Consider the following 11,918-nt stretch of genomic DNA (forward strand, 5'->3'; position numbering starts at 1 on the left):
CGCACCCCCCGCCTAAAACTTTCAAAGCTCGCCATTTTTAAACGGCTCAGCCGATTTAGCTCAAATTCAATACCAAACCAGTCCTAGAGGAGAACTACCACCCATAAAAATTTCAGCTCAAAATATTTATTTTCGTTCGAGTTATCGAGTGGACAAGATTCAACCTCCCCCCACTTTCGAGCCCCATCCCTCAAAATCTATTGCCTCAAATTTCAATTTTTTTTCGCAGAATAGTAGTTCTAATGAGTCTCTACTAAATGCAAATAAATTGGTCAAAATATCTTTCAACGTAAGAAAGATATAACGACTCAAAAATCGAAAAATCTTAAAAAGGCGGAAATACATACATACATATATACATACATACATACATATATACATATGTCGCAGGCTAAAGGTCAAATCCGGCATTTAGGCAAATGCCTAGGCAAATAGAAAAGAAATGGTAAAAATCATTGAAATTCGTCGATTGCCTAGGCATTTGCGCAAATGCCTGAAGATTTGACCAAATGCCGAAGGCTGATTAGGCAAATAGTAAACTCCAGCCCGGCTCACAATGTATCTGTAACTGCAACGTCGAGCTCCGAGCCTACTCAGAACGTGTGTGGTGATCAACCTCAATGCTCCTCTTGTCAAAAGCCTGGTAGCTTAAAAAAATGCAGCTCTTGCGATAGTTCATGTCATCAAGAGTGTGGTAATGAAGACGGCGACCAACCATTTGTTTGTGAGTATTGTCATGGCGAGGCAGAAATACGCACAAGAGCGGAAGCCCATCTACGACAAAAAGTTGCAGCTCAAAAAATGACAGAAAGAAGTTCGAAATTATTCACATCTTTAAAAGTGGAAGATACAATTATTTTGAACATTTCAAAATTTGATCGTGGTCCGTTGGACCCAAAAAACATCGAAGGAATTGTTCTTGACGTCCGCAATAATGTTTACCAAATTGGAACACCCGCAGGTGTCATCAAAAATTGGTGTTCGCGGGAAGAATTAAAACAAGTAGAGGCAATAAAATTTGAAATATCTCAGGTTCCGAGGGATAAGCTAGTGTTGGTCCGCGAAGCAGTTTCTGGCGTTTCGTTATTTGAAGGGCAAGGCTTTGTCAAGTGTAATTGCCAAGCCAGTAAAAATCAATGTGCGACCAAACGATGTTCTTGCTTCAAAAATCAGAGAAAATGTTCCAGCAAGTGCCACCAACCCATCGCGTGCTCGAACAAGTGACGCTACTGCCTCATTCTTTTTAAGGTACAGACTTTCTTTTTTTTCTTTTTTTCTTTGGCCGTGGTTTTTTGGATTATTGCAAATTGACTTTTTCTCAGATTTTGACTATTTGCCTGAAAAGGAACATCATTTGCCTTTTTGCCTAACGTGCCCTCGGCATTTACGCAAATGCCTAGGCTTTTATGTAATTGCCTCGTCATTTAGTCAAATGCCTAGGCAAATAGCCAATCTACGTTTTCGATTAAACTTGACCATTTGCCTAGGCATTTGCCTAAATGCCGGATTTGGCCTTTAGCCTGCGACATATATATATATATATAACAAGGTGGAGAAATGGTGCTGGGTCCACACCATTTCGCGGGGAAACAAAGCCAAGAAATACCAAAAATTAAAATTAGAGTCAAATGTAGAACTCTAATGCGCACCAGTGCGTAACTGAGGGGGGAGAGTGTTCAGCTCAGGCAGTTTGCAATGGAATATTAAATTGGAGTCACGCCGAGAGATCTTTACCGGTTTGGGCCTTATTAGACCTCATCAGAAGATCACACTCGGCAGTGAACCCAACTTAACATGCCGCAAAATCCAAGACGGCATTAAAACGCCGTCATGGATATGACCCGAGGTATGACACAAAAGTGTGATCCTCGCGCCATCTACCGTCGCTGCTGAACAACTCTCATAACAAAACAAGGAAAACCCGAGAAAAATTATTATCGGACTGGTTGGAGATGCGAACGCATCTAGACGCAACCGCCCGCTCTCGAACGAGAGAGAAACACATACCCCGAGCTGTGCGTACAAATGAAAAAATTAAACACTAAGAAGCGGCCCAAAACTGTATATAACAAGGTGGAGAAATGGTGCTGGGTCCACACCATTTCGCGGGGAAACAAAGCCAAGAAATACCAAAAATTAAAATTAGAGTCAAATGTAGAACTCTAATGCGCACCAGTGCGTAACTGAGGGGGGAGAGTGTTCAGCTCAGGCAGTTTGCAATGGAATATTAAATTGGAGTCACGCCGAGAGATCTTTACCGGTTTGGGCCTTATTAGACCTCATCAGAAGATCACACTCGGCAGTGAACCCAACTTAACATGCCGCAAAATCCAAGACGGCATTAAAACGCCGTCATGGATATGACCCGAGGTATGACACAAAAGTGTGATCCTCGCGCCATCTACCGTCGCTGCTGAACAACTCTCATAACAAAACAAGGAAAACCCGAGAAAAATTATTATCGGACTGGTTGGAGATGCGAACGCATCTAGACGCAACCGCCCGCTCTCGAACGAGAGAGAAACACATACCCCGAGCTGTGCGTACAAATGAAAAAATTAAATTTTAAATTAAATTAAAATATAAATTAAAATTAAAAATAAATTTAATTAATTATTATATAATTTTAAATTTAATTTTTTCCACACACACACACACACACACACACATATATATATATATATATATACATATAAATTTGAGTGGCATATATTTTCGTGATCTACGACCCGTGATCGGTGCTCTTCACAAGGTCTCCGGTCTGGGTCCGACATCATGGGAGAATGCAATAGTGTATTTTCTTCGGAAAATACACTAAAAAACTTTTCGCACAAACCGGAAGTCCATATATCAAACCGTATCAAAATGGTGGCCGGTTAAATTTCAAAATGGCCGTAAGTTGACACCTCGGTTTTTTGTGAATGGATTTGCCTGAAACTCGGTGTTCCCGGCGGACACAGGACACAGGTAGATCGCGGCACCTAATACGAAGACGCACGTGCTTACGATCGCTCGTTGTTATCACCGCCGCATCTCCTTTCCCCCCTTCGCGCCGCGCCTACCTCTCCTGCTGGCTAGACCCGCGGCTAGCGTTTTTCCGCAGTACTGATTGTGTAACCGCGTAGTATCGTGCTTCAGTCGCGTTTTCTGCTTTTTCCTTTGCTTTGCCTTCTGTAAGTGTTGCGTATTCTCGCTGTACGTGCCTTTCCTTTTTTCTATATTTATATCTTTGCTTTCCGCTAGCTTACCGCCGTTTTCTGCTTATCTAAAGTGTTTAACGCCGTAAATATTAGGATAGTTCATGCAAGCATGGCTATCCTAACAATAATGTGCTAGACGCCGTAATTCTCGGGTGAATATCCAGCCTTTCAGCATGTGACCAGCTTACAGCCTTTTGGGACCTGCTCCTCCCTCGCCAGCCCGCTTGCCCCCCCCCCCCCCTTTCAATGCACCCCATTTTAAGGTAGGCTCAATTTGCCATCTAGTCTCTCAGCGCTGAGTGCCATTATGCAATTTTCTGTGTCTTCTTGCGATTTCATCTTTCCTCATTTTCTCTGCATCATATCACTTCTTTTTCTTTGGAGCCTCGGCTCCAACACTTTGTATCGGGGAGTATTTTGACACGAGAATAACGAATTTAATGTTAGATTTTTAAGAAACCAAAATTGCCGAAAATTGGTTGTATTTAGAAATCTAACTTGTAATGTGCTATTCTTATGCGAAAATACCCATAGGTCCGAAGTTTCAGGCAAATCCATCACCAAAAATCGAGGCGGCAAGTTTTTGGCCATTTTGAACTTAAACCGGCGGCCATTTTGAAAATTTCACTTTTTTGACATTCTTCCGTCAAATTCGTTTTTCACGTGTCAAAATACCTCCCGATACTGTGTTTCGGGCAAATTCATCCCCGAAAAACCGAGGTGTCAATTTTCGGCCATTTTGAACTCTAACCGGCCGCCATTTTGATAATGTTTGAGGTATTGACTTCAGGTTTAAGTGAAAAGTTTTTTATGTGTTTTTTCAAACGTGATATCACAAAAGGGGTCTTCCTATTTGAAAAAAAAAATTGGGGTGCGCCCTCCGAAGGGGCCCCCTTGAAAATTTCAGGGGGGCCAAAAAGTAGCTCCCTTTGACCTAAGAACATCCCCCAAGTTTCAAATCTTTATCTCAACTGTGTTAAAAGGAAAGACATTCGGTCTTTATAATATTTCTATTCCATATTTATCTTATTATAATTACTATGTATATATAGTGCCCCACTGTATTATACTTTTCCTCCTACCCCTATCTAGGGGACATAACATTTTAATAGCACTAGCATTAAGTCTTAGCCTTAAGTCTAGTTATAATCATATTGTAAATATTCCAATTGCTGTACAAGTAGGAGAATAAGTTTAAAATAAAAAAAAAAAAAAAATTGTTAAAAGTTAAAGGGGGTGGAAGGAACTATGGATCACCCGTTACAATGAAGCGCTTCCCTCCTCTATCGCAAGAAAATTTGGATTTATCACTAAACAAGTTACAAAATGATACTTGGGTACCATAGCATTTTCTAGGAACAGGTTTAGGAAGTCAGGATCCCACTAAAATTACTTTGCCATCTTTTGTGATTCTTAAACGTTTAAAATCTTCTTGATCTTATAACTCTCACTTCAGAAGCTTTTGATCTTAAAGCTCTCAAGATAGGTCAAACACTCTTGTAAATTTATCATTAAAAATTCAATTTATTGTGTTTTGTTTTGTTTGTTGCCCCTTATTGCTCATGAGATATTTTCTCCTTTGATTGTCCTCCAAAATACCCCAACCTTAAGCCATCCAAAAAATTTTTTGGATCATTGATGTTCAATGATTTCCTTGTCTCATTAAATTACACAGTTAATACCCCTAAAGATGGAAATCGAATGATTCCAAGCACTGTAGGACTATATGTTTAGATAGGTTTATGGTTATCAATTGCTTTGGAAGAATTAAAGATTTTGATTGAAAGACAAACGCAAGTTGAGTTGCTTAAATCTTAAAAAAAGAGTTTTACCCAATTTCAAAAGGTTTGCTGTAAAATTCCTTGGTATTTTACATTACAGCAAACATTATTACTTGGATCTTTACAATGATTAGTCATGATAAAAATAAAATTGATGTCAGAACTAATTTCTTTATCACTTTTAACAGTTGGGTCCAAAATGCGGAAAAGTTGAGGCTCAAAAATTCCTGCAGCGACTGATCACTAGGGTGGGACTTATTTTTTTAAATCGACAAAACCAAATGTTGCACGGTTTTAAATAGTTCTATGTGATAAAAAAACACGGTAGCCAAGAGGATTTTGAGAAAGAAATTTTTTAACCTAGCGCGCACAGAGCCTAAACATCGAGATTTTTCTGGTTTTTTCGGCATTTTCGTCGTATATTTTTGATATTTTTATTAGACACCCTGTAATGACTCTGGAAGTTCGAAAATTGGGGAAAAGCAAGTCCGTACCACTAGTATGGAAGGGCAAATTTCAAAAGATCCATAGATGTTTGATTGTTTGTCGCACGGTGTCTTCAGATACACAAATAAGTGAAAAATATACCTCCATTTTGACCGGTCTTTCGCTATCAAAATTTAATAGACACCCTGTAATGACAGTGGAGGTCGAAAACTTTGCTGAAAGTAAGTTCATTCCATCTTCATGCAATAAAAAATTTTGCTTCGTTCCTGTGTTATGCATTCCTCGTTGTGCGGTGCCCGCAATCGTATCGGAAACGTCAAGTATACCTTGAATTCGGCCAATTTTTTTTTTACCGAATTACTTTTGCAGACACCCTGTACTGACAGTGGAAGTCCGAAGCTATGTAAGAAGCTAGTGTTGAAAGAAAACAATGGATAGATTCAGGTATTTTTGAAGTGTTCGCCTCACTTTAGGGCGTCTAGCAACAACAATAAAAAATTTAAGGGTCTTCGAAAAATTGCCGTTCCTTAGTGATGTATAACGTATATTTGCTTGCACTTAAAAGAGTCGTCGATGTCATAACAGGGTGCCAAAAAAATTTCTCACCCGAAAAATTGGCCGAATTCAGGTATACTTGACGTTTCCGATACGATTGCGGGCACCGCACAACGAGGAATGCATAACATAGGAACGAAGCAAAATTTTTTATTGCATGAAGATGGAATGAACTTACTTTCTGCAAAGTTTTCGACCTCCACTGTCATTACAGGGTGTCTATTAAATTTTGATAGCAAAAGACCGGTCACAATGGAGGTATTTTTCACTTATTTGTGTATCTGAAGACACCGTGCGACAAACAATCAAGCATCTATGGATCTTTTGAAATTTGCCCTTCCATACTAGTGGCACGGACTTGCTTTCCCCCAATTTTCGAACTTCCAGAGACATTACAGGGTGTCTAATAAATTTCGCCATTGAAGAAACGGCCGAATTGAGGTATTTTTGACGTTTGAAGTGATTGCGGGCACCGCACAACGAGGAATGTAAGACATAGGAACCAAGTAGATTTTTTTATTCCTTGCGGAGGGTATGAACTTACTTTGTACAAATTTTCGGACCTCCACTGCCACTACAAGGTGTTCAAAAAAATTCTCCAAAAACGGCCAACTTGAGGTATTTTTGACGTTTTCGCTGCCATTTCGGGTATCGCACGACGAAGAATATAAGACGTAGGAACCAAGTAAATTTTTTTAATCCATACAAACGGTATGAATTTACTTTCCACAAAATTTCGGACCTTCATTGTCATTACAGGGCGTCCAATAAATTTTCGAACGCGAAAAAACGGTCAAAATTGAGCTATTTTTGACGGGTTTTCCACCATTGTGGGCATAGTTTGGTAGAAAATGAAAGACCTAGGAGTTTTCTGACATTTGCCCTTCCATACTGATGGTATGGACTTGCTTTTCACAAATTTTCGGATTTTTACTACCATTATAGGTTGCTCAAAAAGTTCATTATACGTTAAAAAACGGCGAAATTTCGATTTTTAGAGCTGCCGAGCGGAGAGTTTCGGCATTATCAAGCGAAGTGATAGTGATCTAGGAGAAAAACAAAAATTTTCCCTTAATCTGCAAGGTGTGTGCTATGTTTTTACCAATTTTTGGACATCTAGCGTCAAATCCGTGTTGCTGGCAAAAATATCAAAAATATACGACGAAAATGCCGAAAAAACCAAAAAAATCTCGATGTTTAGGCTCTGTGCGCGCCGGGTTAAAAATTTTTTTTCTCAAAATCCTCTTGGCTACCGTGTTTTTTTATCACATAGAACCATTTAAAGCCGTGCAACATTTGGTTTTGTCGATTTAAAAAAATAAGTCCCACCCTACTGATCACGTGTTGCGTTAGCACTAAGAATCATCTGATTTCGCTTAAATTTGGGGATATCAAATGTTTAACATAATGACGTAAAATACCATTGAATATTCATGAACCGGGATAATTTTTTTGATTGCGGTAATCTGGGACATTCTACTGTCCATGTAAGGTAGACTTATATCCGGGTATCGAAGTCCGAATCTAGATCAGTTACGTTTATCGTCTTCAGCCTCATTTCTTCTGGTTTGAAGTTTGTCAAGGGTGTCACCCCTCATCACAGCTTCTAATACTATTGGTTCAGGGAATTAAAAGTGAATAATTAATTTTTTATAGCTCGTGCTGGATCCAATTTGACAATATCCTTACCTCAAACGTGGACTACCCTTGATGGATCGAAAAGTACCGATGATGTAGGCATAGTATCCTGGAAATGGGAATCTATAAGGTAAAGGCACACCCCCTATTACTGTCTAAAATTCATTAATTTCAGAGTTTGTAACCCTCGCCTGTATAAGAAAAAAGAGAGAGCACGATGCGGCAGAGTGAAGACAACGAGAAGAAAGACTGAGACAGGGCCTCGGAGGAGCCTAAGACTAGGACAAAATGGAAAGGAAAAACACGAGGTTGTGTTAGGGCAGGACCAAAAAAACTGCAAACCCGATCAGACCGGACACTAAAAAGAGGAAATGAACACGAAAGTTTTGGCCTTAAAGGCCAACCCCCCCCCCCAAAAAAAAAAATACATCTTAGAGGGATGGGGGATGCGACCACGAGAACCAAAGGTAGAAACTACAGTAAAATGGAGCCACTTGTGGTGGGAGATGGTAAGGTGTTGATGATCGCTTCCCATTGGTCCGGACTGTTCCAAAACAATCCGGGTGGGAAAAGGTCTCAAATATGAATGTAACCTCGTTACAAGTTTAATTCAAATGAAATTGATAACTCTGTTCAAGGATATCAAAATGCCCCCTGATGATATCAGAGGGGCCTTTAAACTGAGGTTTTTGAGAATTTTAACCTTGTACCGCATCCTCTTCTCCTATGGACCTTCAAAACTTGTACTGAGAGGAATTTCGTCTGGAATATTTCTTAATTATATTTAATATCTTTATGACTGTTATTGTGGCATAAGCCTCTCAGTTTTATTTCGCAAAAAAGCAATATGTGTGCGTCACTTATCACTATCCGCAATTATGATATTTGTGTACCCTGAGGATTTATCCAAACCTACAGACAAACGCCTTACCACTCACTCTCTGGCGCTAAAGTCTGGTATTTTTGACTGTGGTAAGGACTCTTTTGACCCTCATGTCCGGAATCTTTGATCATCTCCCATTGCTCCAAGTGGTGAAATTGAGCCTATCTGTAAATGCATATCCTTACAACAGTGTGCGGTAATAGTCGCAGCTAGAGCACCTGGATTCTGGAGTGTGGATAGTTTGAGACGCGGAGCATCTAGAACTCAAAATTTTCAAATTTTAGGAAATCTTGAGGTTGAATAACTTTTTGACCAGCATGAGAATTCATATTTTGCCTTCTCTGAGGAATTCAAAGAATTATCTGACCTTTAAGTGGATACTTAAGCTGACAGAGCAGTTTCTTAAGTATAGAAAGAAGGGGGGGGGGGGGGGGATCATTTAACCAGTCGTAAGTATCACTATTTCAAATTCTCCATTTCCCCCTCCTTTAGGTTTGAAAAGGATGATGACAGACAAGTGCAAGGATTTTTTCTGTTTATAAGTTAACTGCTCATGTCAGTTGAAGTGCAGGGTTTTAACGGATTTTAGTAATAGTGGCTTTGCCATAGAAGTGCTTCATTCCTTTCATAATTGCTTTTCTGTTTTTCAGTGGTCCAAGTACCGTGAATTTTCAACAAAACAATGCCTCTCTAGTTAACGTTACTGGTCTGACCAAAGGTGATTATCATCTTAGATTAACTGTGTTTGATAATAATGGCAATGCTGCATCTGATGACGTTTTCATAACAGTTACACAAAGTAAGTATCAGCTAAACATTAATAATTAACATTAGTTCCACTTTAAATTGCTCAAGAAATCTATTTTGCATGTTAAACTAGACATTTTTAATTTTTTTTCATTAAAGAATTTGTAATTTTTATTTTTTCTTCTCCCAGGAAAACTTAGTGTTTGTTTAGTCTCCAATTTGTGAAGAAAGTCTTTCCAATTTTGAAAGAAGTCTGAAACACAAAAACTGATGTATGTACTAATCCATACGCCAGAGCTCATTTATGAACAGGCTTGTCCTCTTTTAAGAAAATACAGGTCCAACAATTATTCAGGCTCATACAATTGAGAATTGACGATGAACTAAAACTTTGGAGGCCCCTAAATTCCTCATGTCAAAAATTTCATTCTCTACTCTCAAAAATACTACTGCCCAAGTGCCCATGCAAAATCTATGGGTTTCTTTATTGGTCTCTTTCCCTCCCTCTCTCCCTCCCTCTCCCCCCTCTCTCACCCACTCTCTCTCTCCCCCCTTTTCCCCCTTTTTATTCTTGATGATGGAAAGTTATTGAAAGTAAAAAATCCAAATTGATGAAGGATTTTCAATATTGAACTCCTGGCTCTTAATTTTTCTCCTTTTGGTGTCAAAAAATTATTTATCAGAGGCAAAATCCTTCTCTTTCTTTACAGCTCTTTGCTTCCCTTTATCTTCTTATCACAGGAGAATTTCTTATTCTTTGGTATAAAATTGCCATGTTCGACAAAATTAGTCGGATATTCTTTTCATCACTCGCAATTTTTAAATTCTCTAAAATTGCAACGCTTTCTGTATTTTTCAGACAAAAATGCCCCTCCAAAAGCTAACGGTGGTGGTGATCAGACTGTGATATTACCTATAAATTTTGTCGTTTTAAATGGGTCTGCTTCTTCAGATGATTTAGGAATTGTCAAGTGGGAATGGTTTAGAGAACCCTCAAGTTTAGCCCTAGGCACAATTATTCTTAATTCAGACAAATCGCCCATTGTCATGGTAAATATATGTTAATTATCAAATAGTAAGCCTCTTATGAGGCTTTGTTTTTTATTATTTTTTATTTTTGAACGATTTTTTAAACTTAGCAAGAATGGGACGGTTTTAGATTTTTCCAAAACTATGAATAGTCTTGAACAACTGCATTTTCTTTATTTTTTATCTTATTAATTTGCACGAATGGATGTATATTTGCAGGAATAACTCTTTTGAAACCATTTTTTTGTAACCTCTAGAACCTTAAAATCATATTATTGCACCCCTGATGTAGTAACGTAACTCAATTTTATCACATGAACCTAAGAGAGCATGGGGTTCTAAGGATGATAAGGTGCATTTGGTGCATCTCAAAAAGGAGCTATGCTCTTATACCAGAGACGTAATGATATGCGCTATATCTTTAAAAGTTTTATGTTTCAAACTACCCTCTTAAAGACCGTTGAAGATATTTTTTTAATATATCATAATGAGACTTCAATTTTTGTTTTTTAAGCAAAATCATTTGTCGAAGAGCTTGTCAGTGCTTGTTATGATGTAATGAAATTTGTGGTGGAATATTTCACTGAATTTGGCTCATGCTTTAGTGACGATACAACTTAATGTATGTTTCATCGGTAAGGACTCAGGTTCTAACAGAGGGCTGCTGAACAAGATCTAAAAATCAAATAAACTTAACAGCTTCGCATTTTTCAATTAAAAGTGTGATACTTCCATTACATGGGCTTTTTTTCCTTCCAGCTGACAGGCCTTGTGGTGGGAAGGTACGTTTTTAGATTAAAAGTGACAGACGATCATGGTGTGTCAAGTGAAGATACAGTCTCAATCATTGTAAAACCAGGTATTCCGCTGTGTTCCATTTACTTATCTTTTATTTTTACATAATCCCTCTTCAATGGAGTTCTTGCATGTGTCAGGTATTTGCGATTAAAGTATTTCTTCTTATTTAAAATTTTGCAGGAAACGTGATGATGCCTCTAGTGTTCTCTAAAATCAACTCCCAAGCTCAAAAAAAGCTCTCAAAGTTGAGGTTGTATGGAAGAGGTTTCCAACGCTGTGTTGAGAGTCCACCTCTATATTTAGTCAAACTCTTCATGCACAGATGTGGAGCAAATACATTAGGAGGGTTGCTGCAGTTTCAACTCTGGAGTTTCCAAAGAAAATGGCAACTTTGCTAATCACTATTTGTGTCAGGAGAGTTTGACTGGACATTCAGACGGACTCTCAGGACAACGTTAGGTATCCCCTCCTTTAGGGCCTCAACTTTGAGAGCTTTTTTTGAGCTTGAGAGTTGATTTCAGCGAAAAACAGTGACACCATTTTGTTTCTTGCAAAATTTTACGTCAGAAATAGTACTAAAATTGCAAATCCCTGACTTACAAAAGAACCCCATCGTGCCAAGCTATAGGTTTGGTAATGGGTTATTCTTTATTTTTCAAGAAACTATGTATTTTATATTGACTTCCTTTCCAAGATTAGTCATTCTCTCCCGTATGCTGTCAGCTTTTACCCAAAAATTAACTCCTCTAGAAGAAAGAGAAGTAGCCGCATGGTATTGAAAATCGTGTCAGTATAATTGTACCCTCTTGTGGGATATACCCTCAAGCTTAGTTTTTGAAG

The 11,918-nt window shown here is 38.5% G+C and overlaps 1 protein-coding gene across 5 annotated transcripts in view; it reads left to right on the plus strand.

The window, feature by feature from the left end:
- LOC109039704 (dyslexia-associated protein KIAA0319-like protein) overlaps positions 1-11,918 on the plus strand; it is a 79,781-nt gene that overhangs the window by 39,690 nt on the left and 28,173 nt on the right. For all 5 annotated transcript variants that reach the window (XM_072296226.1, XM_072296227.1, XM_019055312.2 and 2 more), the window contains 4 exons: positions 7,640-7,751; positions 9,155-9,303; positions 10,111-10,301; positions 11,040-11,139. In XM_072296226.1, the coding sequence (XP_072152327.1) occupies positions 7,640-7,751; positions 9,155-9,303; positions 10,111-10,301; positions 11,040-11,139 (552 nt within the window). The remainder of the gene's footprint in view (positions 1-7,639; positions 7,752-9,154; positions 9,304-10,110; positions 10,302-11,039; positions 11,140-11,918) is intronic.

Source organism: Bemisia tabaci, chromosome 2 (assembly GCF_918797505.1).
Source record: "Bemisia tabaci chromosome 2, PGI_BMITA_v3".
Lineage (NCBI taxonomy): Eukaryota > Metazoa > Arthropoda > Insecta > Hemiptera > Aleyrodidae > Bemisia > Bemisia tabaci.